At 50.8% G+C, this 17,206-nt stretch overlaps 1 protein-coding gene across 4 annotated transcripts in view; it reads right to left on the reverse strand.

Moving 5' to 3' along the window:
* DNMBP (dynamin binding protein) overlaps positions 1-17,206 on the reverse strand; it is a 34,803-nt gene that overhangs the window by 14,668 nt on the left and 2,929 nt on the right. Inside the window, exons 2-6 of one of the 4 annotated variants that reach the window (XM_053948507.1) lie at positions 13,339-13,488; positions 13,060-13,225; positions 11,501-11,679; positions 9,132-9,254; positions 6,648-8,588 (exon numbers count right to left, since the gene is read on the reverse strand). In XM_053948507.1, coding sequence (XP_053804482.1) covers positions 6,648-8,588; positions 9,132-9,254; positions 11,501-11,645 — 2,209 coding nt within the window. In that variant the 5' untranslated portion in view covers positions 11,646-11,679; positions 13,060-13,225; positions 13,339-13,488. Of the gene's footprint in view, positions 1-2,556; positions 3,219-6,647; positions 8,589-9,131; positions 9,255-11,500; positions 11,680-13,059; positions 13,226-13,338; positions 13,985-17,206 lie in introns of those variants that run through there. The other 3 variants (XM_053948508.1, XM_053948510.1, XM_053948509.1) reach the window with 3 other exon arrangements.

A 17,206-nucleotide genomic window follows, 5' to 3' on the forward strand; every position in this document is an offset into this window, starting at 1 on the left:
TTTTGGCTTGATCAGACAAAATTCAACAGGGCTTCCCTGAATGTTGCAGAGGACCATTGGGGTTTTGGACAAGGGCACAGGAGCACAGCAAGGTAAACTAGTGCTGACACCCACCCAGAACGCCTCATCCAGCTCTGAAGTCCACTGTTTCAAAAGAGTCTGAACTGAAAAATGAGTGAGCATCAGGAAAAATAAACACTTAAAGGTCTTCCTGTGAGTCTTTGACATGGGTATTTTAAGACTCCATTCACTACAAAGAATTGAAGACTGAAAAATTACTTAATTACAGTACCTGCCTGAGAAGAATATCCATCGACTAAAAAGCTCTAATTGAGGAGAAAAAGGTTGGGGTTCAGAGCTGAAATGCAACACATTAGCATGCAAAACCTTTAAGAGTGATGGTGACTAAGCAGCAAAACTATGACAGGTGGGTTCTCCTGTTGATGTGTCAGGCAGTCACATCTGAGTGTTATCCCAGAAGAGGCGCTCTAACCAAGCAGCTGTCACCCAGTTACACCGTACAGAAATCTGTAAGTGTGATAACCCTGCGAACAGAAAAGATCTCTACTGGCTTGGAAGTATTCAAGGCAGGCCAGATGGGGCCCTTGGCAACCAGATCTAGAGTGTGGCATCCCTGCCCATGGCAGGGGCATTGGAACTAGATGCCCCTCTAGTTCTCTTCCAACCCAAACCATTCTACTGGGGCTTTAAAGTCCCAAATTCTGTTACTCAGTGGATGGCTGAGGAACCTGTTAGAGAAGTAAACAGCATTGGAAAAGGTGCCTGGAGCACACGCTGAGGGAGAACCAGAGCTGACTTTTCCCTGCCAGCTGCACAGGAGGTGTCTGCTGCTAAGCACAATGGGAGCTCTTTTGGGGAGATGCTGGTGGGATCTTACACTGAGGCAACTACAGCAGCAAAGCAGTACATGCCAAGGAGAGCTGTTGCTGGTCCAGCACTGTGTCCCAGCAGGACAAGAGGAGGAAAGTAACAGACAGTTGCAGCCAGAAAAAGGCTACAGGATGGACAGTGTTTGAAATACCTGGAGCTTTCATCTCTCCTCTTGTGAGACACTGGTGCAGATGATAAGGGCATCCTGCCCTGTACCTCTCACAGCTACTCCCATGCCCCTGAGCCTGCCACAGTAGAGAAGAATCCTATAATCCTGATAGCATAGGCTTTCACTTGGCATCACAGTCTGTCCCTTCAACTCTTGCAAAAGCTGGAGAAGCCAGCACTGCTCCAGCCTCCTAAGGCTTTGTGGACCATATCCCATCCCACTCTGTTCCTTGCCTCCTCCTGGCTCCCCTGCTGCCCTTTGAACGTCTTGGCACTGCAAAGCCTCTCCCTTTCCTCACCCTGGGGACACAGCTGAGCAAAGTCCCACCCTTACAGGGTGGCCTGAGAGTGCAGAAATGCAGCCACTGGAGCCTGCTTAATAAGTATCTCCAGAGGCCAGATTTCTTGCTAAGGCAAAGGTAGGCACTGCCTCCAGCTTTGCTATCACTTTAGCTGTTGCAGTTTTCCTCTCCATTTCAATCCCACTTCACAGAGAATTCACACATACAGCTACATGAGACAGATGCTGACAGAAAGGGCACAGGAACAAACAAGTTTTCAGACACATGGAGGCCTGTTCATCAAGAAGCGCTCCTTCTGTCCCTCTGCCCAGACCCCAGACCTTGCTGCCACTTCCCCTCAACCCCCACCAGTATTCTTGCAACCAGAAGCCAAGCTGAACAAATCTACCTGCAGCTGACTCTGATGTAGCCACAGCGTCAATGGAATGATTCCACCCATGCCAAGGCAGCCTAAGCTTTCCACTTTGGTAATTCTGCAGCTCCAGGGTGCTATTTGATGGGACTGGAGACCCAGGGATGGCTTGGGGACCCAGGACACAGGGCATGCAACTGCTGTAGCACAGGCAAGGGGGACCACTGCAGTACTGAGAGGTGACAGTGCAAGAGATTCCCATTGATGACAGGCTCCCAGCATGCAGGTGCCTGGTTATCTTCCCCAGATGAATTGTGCAACTCTGAGTACTTCCTCTCTGCATATGTCTGAGTGCTTCAACAGCTTCTGCTATTTCCTACTTTGTGCTGCCTGTGAACAGCTGCCACACTCATGCTCAGGGTCAGGAATTGGTTCCTACACATAGAATCTATTAATGATGGGTTATAAAGAGGCAGTGGGAATAACCCAAACATCTCACCCTCTCCCTCATGAGGAACCTCCTCAGGGCCCTGAGAGACCAGACAAACCAGGGCCTTAAGTTTTAGGGTGTACCTAAAACATGCAGGAGCAAAGAAAGGACAGCCTTGAGTCTGTGCCACCACCTGTACTTCCCTCCCACCTGGGCCTTTGCAAAATCCCCTTGCAGAGGCTGCAAGGAGGGGTGATAACCATGATGCTATTTCACTAAGTCCCACGGAGCAGCCTTCCTGTGAGAGGCTGTCTGTGCTGGCCACCCACGTGTACCAGACTCCCAGTGCTGCCCTGGTGCTAGGGCAGGGTGAAGGCACACCCAAGGGAATTGCCCACCATTTCCCTGTGTACCTGGGTTTTTCTTCCTGGTCTGCACAAACTCTGAGTGCCGCAGGGCACTGGGAGCCGTCCGTCTGTAGAAGCTGTTTCTCTGCAGCACAGAGCCCACCCTGTTTGCTTCCTCGGCCTCCTGCTCCCAGACCTGGCTCCAGTCTGGCCGGCCTGTGCGTACCCTCGAGTGCTCTGCTCCACTGCTGCTCTTGGCTGGCATCCCAGGCCCTGGGGCTTCTCCTTCCAGCTCCCCACAGCCGTCGGAGTCAACGACGCATGTCTCGAACTGTGTGCAGCGGGTACCTGACCCCAGGTTCACACTACCATCTCCCAAGGACCTGACCACAAATGCAGGAACTTCACAACCTCTGTCTGGACTGCTGTGATCCATGACATGGCCTTTGGGACTCCTGTGCCGTTCAATGTCTTCATCTACTTGGTCCCTGATACCTACACGTGGTCTTTCCTGCTCTCTATATCCTCTAGGGTTTCCATCATCTCTATACCACTTTCCCCCTTCCCTATATATTTGATTACCTCCATCCTCTCTATACTGCCTTCTCCTCTCCCTATACTTCCCAGAGTCCCTCTCTTGCCTGTGCCACAGTTCCTTTTTCCTATGTCTTCCATGCTCACTGTAGGCCCTAGGATCTCTGTAGTCCTGATACCACCTTCCCCCCTCCCTACAGTTTCCAAGGCCTCTATCCTCTCCATACTGCCTTCCCCTCTCCCTATACTGCCCAGGTAGTCTGTCCTCTCTGTTCCGCCCTCCTCTTATCTCAGAACTGCAGTTTCTGTATTGAACACCCTCCCTCTCATATACCCTGTAGTTTCTGTCCTCTATATCCTGTCTTTTGCCTTCCCAAACATTGTCTGCTCTCCCGCAGTCCATGTACTGCATCTGTCCCTTCCAAAAACCTCCATTCCTGCTCTGTTGGTCCACGGAGATGTCCTCCTGTCTCCTGGAACTGTCCCAGCCACTGTCTGCTCTTCGGCTGCCCGGGTACGGCCTCCTTGTCGCCCTGGGTCTGTCGCTGCAGCCAGCCACGTCCCGTCTCTGCACAGCACAACAGTCCTCATATTCCCAGCTGAGGAGCCGCGGTTCCTGTCTCGGATCCTCCATGCAGTGTTTCCTCTAAGGACAGGTGCACATAGTCCTGTGGGGTGTGGCGCAGGGGCCCACTCCCCTCACCCTCTGCTCCCTGAGCCCAACCCCAGGCTGACGGCGCTCCTCCGCTCTGCTCCAGCACTCCCGTCCCAAGCGAAACGCAGGTGCTGCTTCCTGAAACCAGCCAGCAAAGGCACGGGCCCAATCGCTGGCAGCCCTGGCCTCCTCCACCTGCTGCCCAAAGTAATCAGTAACCAGCCCGGAGCGAGGAAGGGAGCCAGGCTGGGCAGGCCTGCACCGCCCAAACCGGCTCCACGGCTTTGCCAAAACCTCTCCGCAGGCAGCTCTGAGGCAGGGAGGAGGAGGGCACTGGAGCATGCAGAGGCCCTACCCTGAGACCAATGTCCTCAGGGAAGGGAAACAGAGCATGTGTGTGACCGCAGGAAGCCACAGAGCAGAGGTGGGATACCAGATCTTCTACTAGACCTTCTTCTTTCCACCCCTGATGGCATGGCGGAAACAATGTGGTCTAGAAGAGGCTGGGCTCTGCTCCACACTTCGCTGGGGCAAACTGAGGCTTTCAGGCTGCCCCTGGCTCAACCCTGATGCTGAGCCCATCCTCTTCCCAGCCCTCACCCACAGTCACATGAAGGTCAGGAGAGGAGCTGCTCCCTGCAAGACAGACCAGTGCCTCCACAGTGCCATGCAGTCACAGCTGCATGGTTCCCTGCTCCAGGGGGAACAGCTGAGCTGGTCCACCTGCTGACAGGAACAGGCTTGAAGGGATTGCTTGGGTTATGGAGTCTGGTGCCAACACACAAAATAAGTTTCCAGAAGGCTATAGAAATACGCACTCCAGTAATGCTTCTTACTGCAGGGCACAACATATTCCCAATTTTCCATGCCAAACACAGAGCTCCTATAAGAAACCAAGAGACAACAGCATGACCCTGACAGAGAGTGTGAGAGTCTGTAGATGTCATTCATGTCTCAGGTTCTTGCTACACTTGTTAGGAACGCTGAGCCCATGCTCTCAGCTGGTAGAAGAAAAAAATGGACTCTCCTGCTCCAGCTGCAAGAGGGCAAGCGCTAAACCTGCTGCAGCCTGGTGATCAGTGAAACCCCAGCGTGCTCATAAGACACACCAAAAAAGCAACCTGATGATTTTAAACATTTACTGTAGAAAACCACATATTTTCTACTCTTCCTCTGGCTTCCCAAAGATACACTGAAGGGCTGGATTCCCCACTATGAACTATTCCCCCTACAAGACTATGCCTGCCCTGCTTTGGTTGCTGGTCAAGGCTTAGTGAGAGCTTTACTGCCTCCAGTGTCTCCACGTTCCTAACAGTGGTAAGGCAGAGGTCATGCCTCAGGCATGGCACAAACACGTTTTGCTGAGCTGATGCAACACCAAATTACTGTTCTGCCTGCTGCACTAGAGCTGGGCTAGCAAGACATGCTCTCTGGCCACACTCAGATGTGTCAGAAGGGACATGGCAGAGCTTGGGTAGGACACATCTTTATCAAAGGGCTAGAGAGGTCTCTTGAACGGGAGAAAAATCCCCTAGGACAACTGAAAGGACAGTAGCTTGAGGATTCCTCAGCATAGTGCATTAGTTCTTGCCTAAAACTTCTAATTCCAGAAACCAACAGGTTCCACAGGATCAGTCCTCTGCCAGGAAGCACTGGGACAGTAGGAGACATCTTTCTGCAAGATTCATCCCATCAGAAAATTTCCCTTGAGATTCAGCCTAGACTTTCCTCTTCCTACCTTCAAGTTATTTCATCTAGCTTCAAATCCTCTAGGCCTCCTTCCAAGCATCCCTTTTGCACACCACTGTGCACTGTGAAGGCTGTTTGTCACCCTGTTTTCCTGGTGCACCCATAGCAGCCTTCATTCCCATGTGTTCTGCCTCCGACATGATCGTGCAGCAAAGTGCCTGGGTTCCCCAGTGCTCATTAAGCAGTGGGAGGATGGAGGCAATGAAGTCAGAGTGAGTAACTCCCAGGCAGGAGCTGGCATTTCACTCCATCTCCCGCATGCAGTGCCCACATTTCCTGCACGTCGTGGGTTTCAGTAACAGAACTGCAGTGTCAGAGCTCCTTGGAGAAGCCTGGGAAGGAACTGTGGGAGAAGATGTATGTGATTCCATCTTTCCATTTGTCTATTGTAACATCAAGTGTAATATAATTAAAGAGCACTGATCTTTACATGGCATCTTCATGTTTCAGAGACCAAATGTGCTGATATAATAATGGGAAATTCCTCTTAATTTTTTTCTGGGGTGCAAGAACAAAAGTCACATTTTCAGCTACAGATATGCCACAATTGTAAGCTCTTTGCTGTTGTTACCAACAGAATAGTCCTGTTTTCTTGTCCTGGACTTGATGGATGGCAGGAGCACAGGCTTTACTTTTTGCCCAGTAATCCATCCCACTCCCAGGTCAGATTCAGTCTCCTTCTGTGCACCCCTTCTCATACGAGTAACAAATTCCCACAGGTCTATATCAGCACCAGAGCAGAAACCACAGGAAACCTAGTGCCCTGACAGATTGAGAGCAGTCACAGCACAGACTCAGCAGTCAACTCAAATCTCAACTGCAGGACCACCAGCAAAGCCACGCTGAAGTTGCTGCTGACTCCCCTACAGATAAGAGGATGAGGCAGGGAGGTTGGACCTGCAGCAGCAGTGGTTTTCCTTTCCATCATGGAAATACTGGGAGTAGATGAAAGGAAAGCTCTGGATGTATGATGAGGTTGGAAGAGATGGGAAAGTTGGAAGGAAATGGGGGTGGGGTAGACCAGGGCAAAGGAATATCCAGAGAAAGACACCGTGATTCTCCAAAGCAAAATCATGATGATATACACTGCAACAGTACTTCAAAATTATCAAAATCAAGAATTAAAGGGTATAAAAGACTGCCTTCAACAGTGTCTGTAAAACAGCAGAGGCACCTGTGCTCCTGAAGCATTCCCCATCCCACGCTGTTATAGACTCACCTCTCAACTCCTGCAGCTCCATGCTGAGGCTCTCAATGTTTGAGTCACAGAAATCAAGGTTTTCCATGGTCTCTGCTCTCACCAGCTCATCCTGCTGCTCCTCCAGCATCAGGCTTAGCTCGGCACGGGTCTTGCTGTATGCCTCCAGATCTCTCTCCACCTCTCCAATTCGAGTCAGCAGGATGGAGCTGGAGGAGGCTGATCCTGCCTGTGTCAAGTCCTCACATCCCTCCTCCACCTGCTGCTCGGGGGTGCTGGGCTGAAGCTGTGCAGGGGTGACATTTTTCCGCTGGTTGCTGGATGGAGGCCGGGGCGCAGGTCGGGAGGGTTTGACAGAGAAGGACAGAGTCCTGCCTTTGGGCACCTGGCCACCCTGCATGTGCACAGCGGCTGTCGTGAGGCTGCTGGGCCGAGGAGGGGGTGGCCTCAGGGCCCTTCTCCTCTCTGCCTGCCTGGAGTGGGACACAGATTCAGGAGACCCACGGACAATGTCCTTCTCAGAGCTGTAGTCCAAGATGGAGAAGTGACGGGAGACCTTGTCCTGCTCCGCAACAGTACTTGACAGACTCTTCTCAAACTGGGCCAGCTGCTCTGTCAGTTTGGAGTCCAGGTCTATGCAGCTGTCCCCCTGCACTGCAAGAGGGTAGCACTCCCCCCAGCTCCCAGCCCGTGTGTCCAGGCTCACCTGGGCAGTTCCTAAGCTGGAACAGGGCTTGGACTTCTCCAGTTTACTGTCCATCCAACTGTCTAGGTCCTGGGTCCTGCTCTGGCTCTCCTGGGGCTCGGATGCTGCCCAGCTATTAGCAGATGAAATCGCTTGGTTCCTGCAAGGGTTTTGGGGGAAGTGGGGAGCCTGCAAGGGCACAGTGGGGCTGTCTCCATCATGCTTAGGGAGGGAGTGAGTTTCTGAGTTTCCTGGGGTGGCTGAAATAGTCTCCCCAGGCTCCAGCTCACCTGCTTGGCCAAGTCTGTCGTCCTGTGGGGGAGGCAGCTGAGCAGAGGGGAGAATGCCATTGACTGACTTCATGTGGTTAGAGGGGACCGAGCCTACCGTGCCTTCAGGATGCGGCTCTTGGTGTCCTGTGCTGGGAAAGGCCTGGTGCTGTCTCAAGTCAGTGCCAAGAGGACCCTCTGACCTCCCTACCTTGTGAGACAAAATGGTGGCAGGCTCAGGATATGCAGCCAAGCCATCCTCCTTTTCCCTGCTATCTTTCCCTGGCAAAGGAGGAGTTTCAGAGCAAGTACTTCCTGGATCTTGATGGATGCTCAATCCACAACTGCCTCCACCTTGCAGATCCCCAGCACTCACCTTTTCCATGCAAGCCTCAGAGGCTTCCAGCCTCACAAATCTGTGTGGAAAGATGCCACGTTTTCCTCTCAGCTCCCCCTCCAGCCAGCCATCCTCCAGAATGCCTACAATCCGAATCCTGTCACCCACATCAAAATCCAGTTCCTTGGACTCCAGAGCTTGGAACTGATAGAGGGCAACACCATAAGTACTCCCTGGCTCATTGTCTTCTTTGCAGGGCATCTCTACTGTCCCATTGGTGCCACAAGTCCCTGTGGGCTCTGGATCCACTGAGGTTCCTGGTGCTCGCAGAGGAGTAAGCAGTTCCACAAAACCCTCTGGAAAGATGCCCCTGCAGCCTCTGAGCTCACCCTCAAACCAGCCAGGCTCTGGGACACCAACAATGTTGATCACATCCCCTTCCCTGAAGTCCAGTTCCTCCTCCAGCTGAGCAGACAGGTCCATCAGGGCCTGGGCTTGGCCCAAGGAGTAGGCAGGCACCTCCAGGAGAGGGCTCTGGGACAGCTGACGTCTCCGAACTGAAAGGCACAGCTCCCTCACACATGATGAGGGGAAAAAGCCCTTGGAACCCCAGCTGCTTCGGCCCTGGAGCCAGCTGGAGGCCAGGGACCCCCCCAGGATCACCAAGTCTCCTGCAGAGAATGAGACACAACAGTTCAAAACTACTCCCATTATTGCTTCCCACCTCTTATTCCTGCCTCCCTCTGTTCCCTCCTGGCTGTGGGTGACGATTGGCACTCTGTTATAGCACAGTGCATGCTGGGGATGCACAGAAGCACAGGTTGGGATTAAGGCATGAAGTATCAGCAGCCTCTTGTACATCTAAGACACACAGTTTGGCTGCAAAGCCGTGCAGGTGCCTCGAAGCTTTCATTCTCCCCCAAAAGCAAATCTAAGATTTGGAGATTAGAGGTCAGTTAAAAGGCAATTGTAAATTTACTATGATCAGGTGATGCCAAATTTCATTTCATGAGTAATGACAGATCATGAGAAACTTGTATCAAAGTGGCAGAAGCCTAGAGGACCATGGTGGATTTGACATGACCCATGTCATGAGGAATTAGGAGATTCACCTCTTCTGTCACTCTAGGCAGGATGTTGTGACTAGGTTCATCCATCCGGAAGGACAGGTGAGGCTTTTGAGGTGCAAAGCAAAGGAAGGGAATGGAGATTACCTCTCTGCAATGACAAGCTCCCTGGCTCTTGAGATGTGAAGTCATTGGTACAAACAAACAGTTTTTCTCCCTGCTTCAAAGGGGGAATATCCACAGGTTCAACAAAGCTGCTAGGAAACTGCCCTAAAAGGAGAATGAGTTGTCAGCAATGAGTCTTTTCTGTGACCCACCACCATCTCCACCCTCCTTCCAGATTTTGGGATCTATTCACCTCTTGCTAAAGGAAAATACCCAGTTACCCTGGGTGCCTCAATAGCCTGGTGGAAGAAGAACAAGTTTGGGACCTAGGAATTCTTGGGGTTTTAAGTACTTAAGAGCTAACAGAGAACAAAAAGCTTTGAGCCCTTGGCTCACTCCAGGCAACCACAGGTTGTGTGCATTACTGGGACTGTGCCATCAGCATGGAGCTTCCAGAAACAGACATACTGGGTATTCCCTGCCCTTACTGCTTCCTTCCCAACTCAGACCCGTGGTGAGGACTAAGGGATCCAGTAGTGCTGGATCATGGGAGCAGTGTCTTCTGACTGGGCATTTCCACTTGGTGCTCCTTCCTCCATAGGGCTTGGCCCCTGTGCAGTCTCAGCACAGAATTCAAGCTGCCACAGTCGGGATGGCCACACCTGTGAGTCACAGGTTCTGTTACAGCTTCAGCACTGCTGGGACTCCAAGCAGCTTCAGCACTGCTGGGACTCCAAGGACCTTCCCCACTGTCATTCTGTGTATCTGTTTCACCATGGCACATTTGTTGGCCACCAGATGATACCCATCAGATACTAATTTCAGTCCTGAGAGCACATGACATGGCAGAGCCCACTGCAAAGGCCACTAAAAATGTCTTTCTTATATAATTTGAGGCAAGGGCATATGATGAAGTATGGGCTAGTACCACACCCAGCATTGCCGCTGGGTGATCAAATATTTTCTAATAAAACCTGGAAACACCATATCCTAGACATCCAGAGCTTTACACTGTGTTTAGGCAACTTGACACTTACAGTTCTCTGCTGCTTCCTTCACAGTTTTAACCAACTCTCTTTTTCCTTATCTTAGTTTCCTGCTTTGTACATGGAAACAACATAATGCTGTAAGAAAGGAATTACTGTACATGGAGTTACAGTAATTATTCCACAGAGTAATGAGTACTAGACTGCAACACCTCCACAGCTTCTATTGTAAAGTGCTTTTTCAATTCCCTATAATTTTAATTTTGAAAGCTGGGCAGAAAACTACAGCAGCTGTTCTAAGGGAAAGCAGGAATGCAATTCGGTTTTGAGTTAAAGGTCATTAAAAACATTCAGTTTGACTTCAGCATGTTTCTTTATCTTTGAGCTATGACACACATCTGTTTGTTATTCCTTAATAGCTTCATCTTCTATATAACAACCTCACCAGTTATGCTGGGAGACAAAACTCTGTTGAAAACTGCACGCATAATCTTTGCCCAGTGTCTTCAGCAGCAGCAACAGGATCAGGCACATGCTCATTCAATGCCACTTATCAGTCACATGGAGCACAGGAGGGAAGTGCTCCTGTGCACCCTGTTTCAGACAGTTGACAGCTTGTGGCTGTTAGGAGAGACCAGACTGCTGCTACAATAGCAGCCCCATCTCTACAGCCAGGGATGAAATCAGTCCCACCCTCATGCTGAAGACAGAGGCAGGCTTATGCTTTGAAGTGGCCTGGCTTTCATCTCCCCAAGAGCTCACACATCTTCTTAACATCAGGATTAAGATGAGGAAGAGCTGCCTTAAACAGAGACTACAAGACTCTTAGTGTTTCACTAAGAGCATTCTGCTGCTTCAGAGGTTTCCCACACCCTCCTAAAAGTTTAAGAGACTTGCACAACATTCCAGGCACCTAGATATTGATGGCAATTTGTGCACAAAGATCTTTAAAGCAGAAAGGAGGAAGTGGGGCTGAGTCAGAGGGCTTGGAGGGGGGACACATGGTCACTGTTGTTCTATCTCCACTGACAAGGTCACTTGGACTGGTTTCCAGAGTGGATGCATTTCCATTCTCAGTGCATCTGTTTCCTTTCCACTGCCACAGCAGGTCAGTACATAAACTAGCCAGGAAATGGGCAGTCTCTCCACAGTGGCTGGAACAACCAGTATTGTGAAGCTCCTATCTCCTTGAGAATTGACTCTCCACTAACCTCTCTCAAAAAACAACACACAAGCTTGTCGGAATAGTTGACATAAAGCTGGCAGGAGACCAGTGGCAACTTGCACTCTCAGTCCCAATCAAAGTCCCATGAAAGATTTAGTAAATTAAATCGGGTCCTTCCCCTCCAAGGGAGGATGTGCTCATGGAGTGCACACTTAGGTGGCACTTGTATATACCCAGGTGCAGGCATTTCCAGCTCTTACCTGTGACACCTTCCTTCTTGCCAAGGAGCCAGAACTCGTCCACCACAGCCAACACCTCGATGACATCTCCCACGAAGAGGGGAAGCTCTTCAGAGACGCTGGGACAGAAATCAAAGACTGCCCGCACCACGGAGCCAGCCTCCATTGTGCAGTGTCTGAAGGCAGGTCAGTGCCTAAAGCTGAGATAGTGAGAAATTTGTCACTCTCAGAAACACCTGAAATTATCACACATAAGCCCAGGAAGTAAAACCCTTCCTGAGCACAGAGGCAGATTGGGGAGATCCTGTCCTGAGCTCCCTGCCAACCCCTTGCCGCATGCCACAGGAGCCATGGTCTAACCTGCCTTGTCCCACTCCTCCGGCTATCTCTGTAGGATCATGTGTTTGTGCTGCAAGAGGGGGGACAAGCACCAAGAAATTTGGAAGTGAATTCCTTCCGTCGGGAAGGAAGCAAGAGGAGGGGAGGAAGCTCAGCATTTCCCTGACATGTGGAGCACAGCTCAGTCTGACAGAGCCTGGTGAGCAGCCAGCACCACCCACTTGCACGTCCCACCACACATTCTCTGGCAGGATGGGCACAGGAATCCCCCTCCCCATGCCACCACTCAGGGCCACAGGAACTGCAGGCTGAACCAGCACCACAGCTCTGGCCCAGCAAGAGAAGAGGCACAAAGTCCTCTCAGGCAAGCTCATACCACCATCCTCATTCTCAGACCTGACTGGAAATATCCTTTCTGCCTTCTAGGTACCTGGCTCAGACATTCCCTGGGTGGCCCCACCATGGTTCTTGGCAGAAGTCAGACTGAGATGACGATGCAGATCCTGTCCAAGGCTCTGGGAGCCAAGGCTGAAATTCCTTCTGGCAGGAGACCTGAAAGCAGGCAAAGAGCTCCTCGCCAAGGGCTATGTTCTGGATCCCCCCTTACTCTGGAAGTGGCTGTTGAGGACACTCTTCGGTATAATTTCTGCTTTTCAGCCTCACTGTCAAGGAAATACAGTGCACCAAGGCAGCAGCAGTCCTGCAGCTTAAACTGCTCCTTTGTCTCCTCCCAAATTCCTCAGGATGGGAACAGAAAGGTTCATCCATCCAAAGCAACCAGAAACTTTAAGATTATTCCTCACCTTCACCTCAGACCAGTGAGTTTGCTTTCATTTCCTGACCCACTGCAAATACAGGCACAGGACAGCACTGCCAGCACCTCTCCGCCGTGCTTTCAGAGCCCTGCTCTCTGCGACGCTGGGACATCGGCGTCCGCCTCACCAGCCCCCTTGGCACAGGCCGCTTTCGTCCCACATCACAACCAGTCCCCGTTCCGTCCGTTTGGACACACCTTCCCTGCCGTGGGACCCGCTCTCCTCCCTCCCCAGAGCGGCTCCAAGCGCACAGCGAGCAGTGCCGCTCCAAGCGCCGCCCAGCCGCTGCCACCCGTCCCATGTCAGCACGGCTCGCCAGCCCCCGGCCCAGCTAAGGGCAGAAAGAGCGCGGTGACAACACAACAGAACATAAACACACGGCCCCCGCAAGGGCAGCCTTTCCCCGTACAGCCACACACAGCCCACCTGAGCCCCGGAGAGTCAGGAAGAGGGGAAGCTAACACAGGCAGGAGAAATATGTCCCTGCTAACGAGGTGCAGGCAACTTCCAGTGAGAGTGCCAGTGGGGGATCCAGGCAGGGAAAGGCTTTCTGCTGACGGGACCATTCTGTTTATCCAGTCCGACTCACCTCCTGGGAACAAAGCGGGTTTGTACTCAGCAGGAACAGCTTCCTCATCACGTCTCTCCCCGCCCCCAGCCATTCCTCTGCTGCAGCCAGCATGCTGTGCCCCTGGCCACCCTCACCTCTGCCATCCTGTCTGTCTGTCACTCCTATTGCTCTCCACTGCCTTCCCCATCGCACGTGGGCTTCTTGGGACACAGGCTGTCTTTTTGTCACCAGCTTTGTGCTGGCTGCACAAACAAAGAGCCCAATATCCAGCAGCAGACAGCACTCTGCCACCAAAAAGAGATGAATGGACTGGAGTGAATCAGGAGCACAAAGAGCTGCAGTTCAGGATAGCAGAAACCTACTGAGGCAGAAGGAGTAACAGTATTAAAAACATGACCATATGGAGAGAGGAAAAAGACGGAAGAGCCATCAATTAGCTTGAAAATACTAAAGACAAGTAAGGATCCTTGTGCTGTTTGAGGTGGGGTGCCTGGAGCATGCTGCTGCTTGTTCTCATGGGAACAGGAGCAGCAGCAGGCGCAGCAGCAGCAGCCCCTTGCAGGCACTCAGGCTGCCCTCCACCCCCAGACAGGTTGCCAGCTGAGCTCAGGCTCTTAGGAATCCTTGCCATACTCTGAATATTCAAACTTCATAGCAGCACTGGACAAAGAGGGAAAAACATTGCAGGCATAATTGCTGCCTTAGGGTAGTTTCTCCAGGAGCACATGGTGGTACAGTGAGATTTCTTGTATGTCTTCTGTCAAAGGTGTAATGTAAGAACGGGCAGAGGTATGCAAAGATTACAGTATGTGTGCTGCAGACCCAATCCTGGCTTTGCTACAGTCACTGGTGCTGAGAATACAGCCCTGCCACTGATCCTGCCCATGAGAACAGGAGTGTCACTTCCTTTAACACACCTGCAACTCTGGGGACTCATAATTAAAATGTGCAAGATTTTCCAATGAGACGGAGATAGAGAGGGACAGGCAGGACTGTAATAGTTCCAGCATGTATATATTAATTACAGTTATAATAAACCACTAACCTATTCATGTCCAAAGAATTCCCTGAGAGGCAGCTTGTAGGAAAGTGTGAAGCAACTTCTGAAACTGCCAAAAAAGAATCCAAACAGGCTCATGTTCCCTCAGCAGTACCAAGAAGAGCAAGATCACTCCCTGACTCCATTGGAGTATAGATAGCATGCCCCTGTATTTGCAAGTAGTATTTGCAATCAGTCTTGTGGAGCTTGCTTGCTCAATGACATGAATTGAACACAAAATATTGAACAGAAAATATTTTCCAGGGCCTTGGCCTTGTCTTACTCCCTGCAGTGCTGCCTGCCAACATTTTCTACAAACCCCCACCTAGAGAAGGAAACCTCCCAGCATATTCCAGACTGGAAACTTACTGAGTCCAACTCTTCAGGCTTAATAGTGGACCTGAGCTTCTTCCAGATCCACCCTAGATCTGGTGAAAACAAACATTCAGCAACAGCTCATGCAGAGGCTCCAGAAGGAAAAGCAGACTGCAGGGAGAGCAGGGCTCCGCCTGTGATTCCCTGTGAGTCACGGCTCCTGACAGCTGGCCAAGCACCTCTCACCTCAAGGATGGGTGATCCTTGCCTGCCAGAGGGAAGGAGGGAGAGCTCTGCCACAACTGAGCAAACTCTGGGATTTCAGGCTGGGGGAGGTCAGTGAGGATCGCAGGACTCCTGCCCCCGCCCAGCAGCCGACCCGCATCCAAAGAGAGCCTCACTGTGCAAGTATGAAGCTGTGGCGCAGCAGGAACTCGCTCTGCTGAGAACACACAGGCTCTGTCTCACTGCCTGATCCTGCACAAACCAGGTAACATGTTCCTGGCGCCTGACTTCAGCCTGCCTGGTGCCAAGCTCTGGGCCTGACACAACAGCATTGTGCAGTAAGGCAGAAAGTGGATTCCCAGGGCATTAATCACTCCCCCCAGTCTGCGTGCATGCATGCTCAGCACACACTAACATTACCTTCATGGAAGACTGCTTATCCAATTTTGCTATTAGCTCTGGAGTGTGTCTGGTCCAGCGTGGGCTGATGGAAGCAGGGACCAGAATGAAATTACAGCTATTAACTCTGTTAAAATATTGTTTTGTAATCTTCAGCACAGACTGGGTCACCAAGAAAAGGCATTTGCACATAGACTCTGACAACTTCTTCTATCCCTCCTCTTCCTGCATCTGAAATTGCGCTGGGTAAGAAATCCCAAATACTGGACTCACCAGCATCAAATGTAATTGTCAGGCACTTGCTAGAAGTACCATCACTTAGATGGAGGCAGGACTACTAAAGATGCTGAAACAAGGATTTTAAGCACTTAAGAGATAAGGCAGCAATGTGATGAGGCCATTTAGGCTGATTACAAGAAGTATTAACAGCCCCAGTAGAAAGGGAGACCCAAAGGGTCTGAGGGCAGCTAATCCACTCCTATCCCAAAGCACTGCTCAGACCATGAGATAAAAAACAGTCATGGATGGATGCCACAAATTAAGCAGCAAGGAAACCAAACTTAACAGGTGCTACTGCCACTTGTCTCTCCACTAAATAATACATTCCAGCTTCTCACTCAAGAAGCAGCACTGTTAAAACTGACTATGGAGATTATGATTGCACTGTAACTGAAGAACTAACATTTCACCAAACAGACCAAAATATGCCATGTAGGCTTCCACAGGCATGCAGGATTTGCACAAGAGGGACAAGTGGATTCTTGTCCAGTGGATGTCTCAATCTCTACAAGAACTTTAAAATCTGCATGAGCAGTAGACCAGGAATGGTCATATTCCCAGAAATGTACAAAGACAAGCTTGTCACAAAATGATTAGAGAAATTAATATTAAAAATATTAAACAAATGCTGTCAGTGATCTTTTTAAAAATTGAAAAACACCTTGCATTTCACCTAGGTCTTTTAGTACCTCCTTCCACTCATTATAGCTCAGTGTCCACTGAAAGCACAATCCACCCCCAGTGACAAAGGTACCCCTCAGTTCAGTGCACCCTTCAGCTGCTGGAGGATTGGCTTTGACAAGAGATCTGCTGCAGCTCTTGCTGTGCTCTAGGCTGCAGGATTAGTACGCAGCACACAGTGGGAGGAACCAGAAGTTATGCTTGGCTTTTTACACCATTGTGTCAAGAAGAGAAGCTTACTAACCACATACTAAGACATTTCTACCTTTATCCTCTGTTTCTTCCTGTGTTCTCCAAATCTGGACAGCCCTCCTTCCCTCCTCCATAACCCAATGCATGCACAGCCTGCACTGTCCTCATTCACACTTCTAGGATGGGACATTACCCGCACACCAGCATGCCCTGACTGCTCCCACCGGTCTTCAGAGTGTGGCCACCCACACTCCCTCTCCCTGCTCAGAGCAGAACATGTTGCTCTGTAAAGCTCCCCGAGGTCCCTGCTTGCCTGCACATTCCTGGGTGGAATAAACAATACCCCGTTGAGCCAGGCTGCCTGGGCTGCAGCTGGAGATGGTGCCAATGCAGGGACCGTGGCTTCATCAAATGCAGAGCTGATCCTGTGAATCCCAACAGAATGGACAATGCAGCAAGCAGGGCAAATGCCCAACTAATGGTGCTGAGGAGAGGAGCCTTCTCCCACCAGGGAATGCTGATCACTGCAGCTTCTTGATAGGACATGCTGCTTTGTCTCAGCAGATCCCAAAGAGTCCCCCAGCTGAGCTTCACGTAGTGGGAAACATGAGAGCTGTTCTGCACTCCACCTCCTAACGCCACATAGCCCCAGGAAGGAAGAGGAATCTTCTCATTCTAAAAAGAAATAGCTTCTTTTGCTTTGTCTGTGACCTGATACATCAAAAATAATTGATATGAATACATTTTTGATTGGATCACTGACCCCTGAAGAACCAGGACTATCAAGTAAAGGGCTACTTAAGCAAGCTCTGGCCTCCCACCACACCTGTGTGGCACAGGAGCTCTGCAGTGTACCAAACAAGTCATTCAAA

This window comes from Vidua chalybeata, chromosome 8 (assembly GCF_026979565.1).
Source record: "Vidua chalybeata isolate OUT-0048 chromosome 8, bVidCha1 merged haplotype, whole genome shotgun sequence".
NCBI classification, from domain to species: domain Eukaryota; kingdom Metazoa; phylum Chordata; class Aves; order Passeriformes; family Viduidae; genus Vidua; species Vidua chalybeata.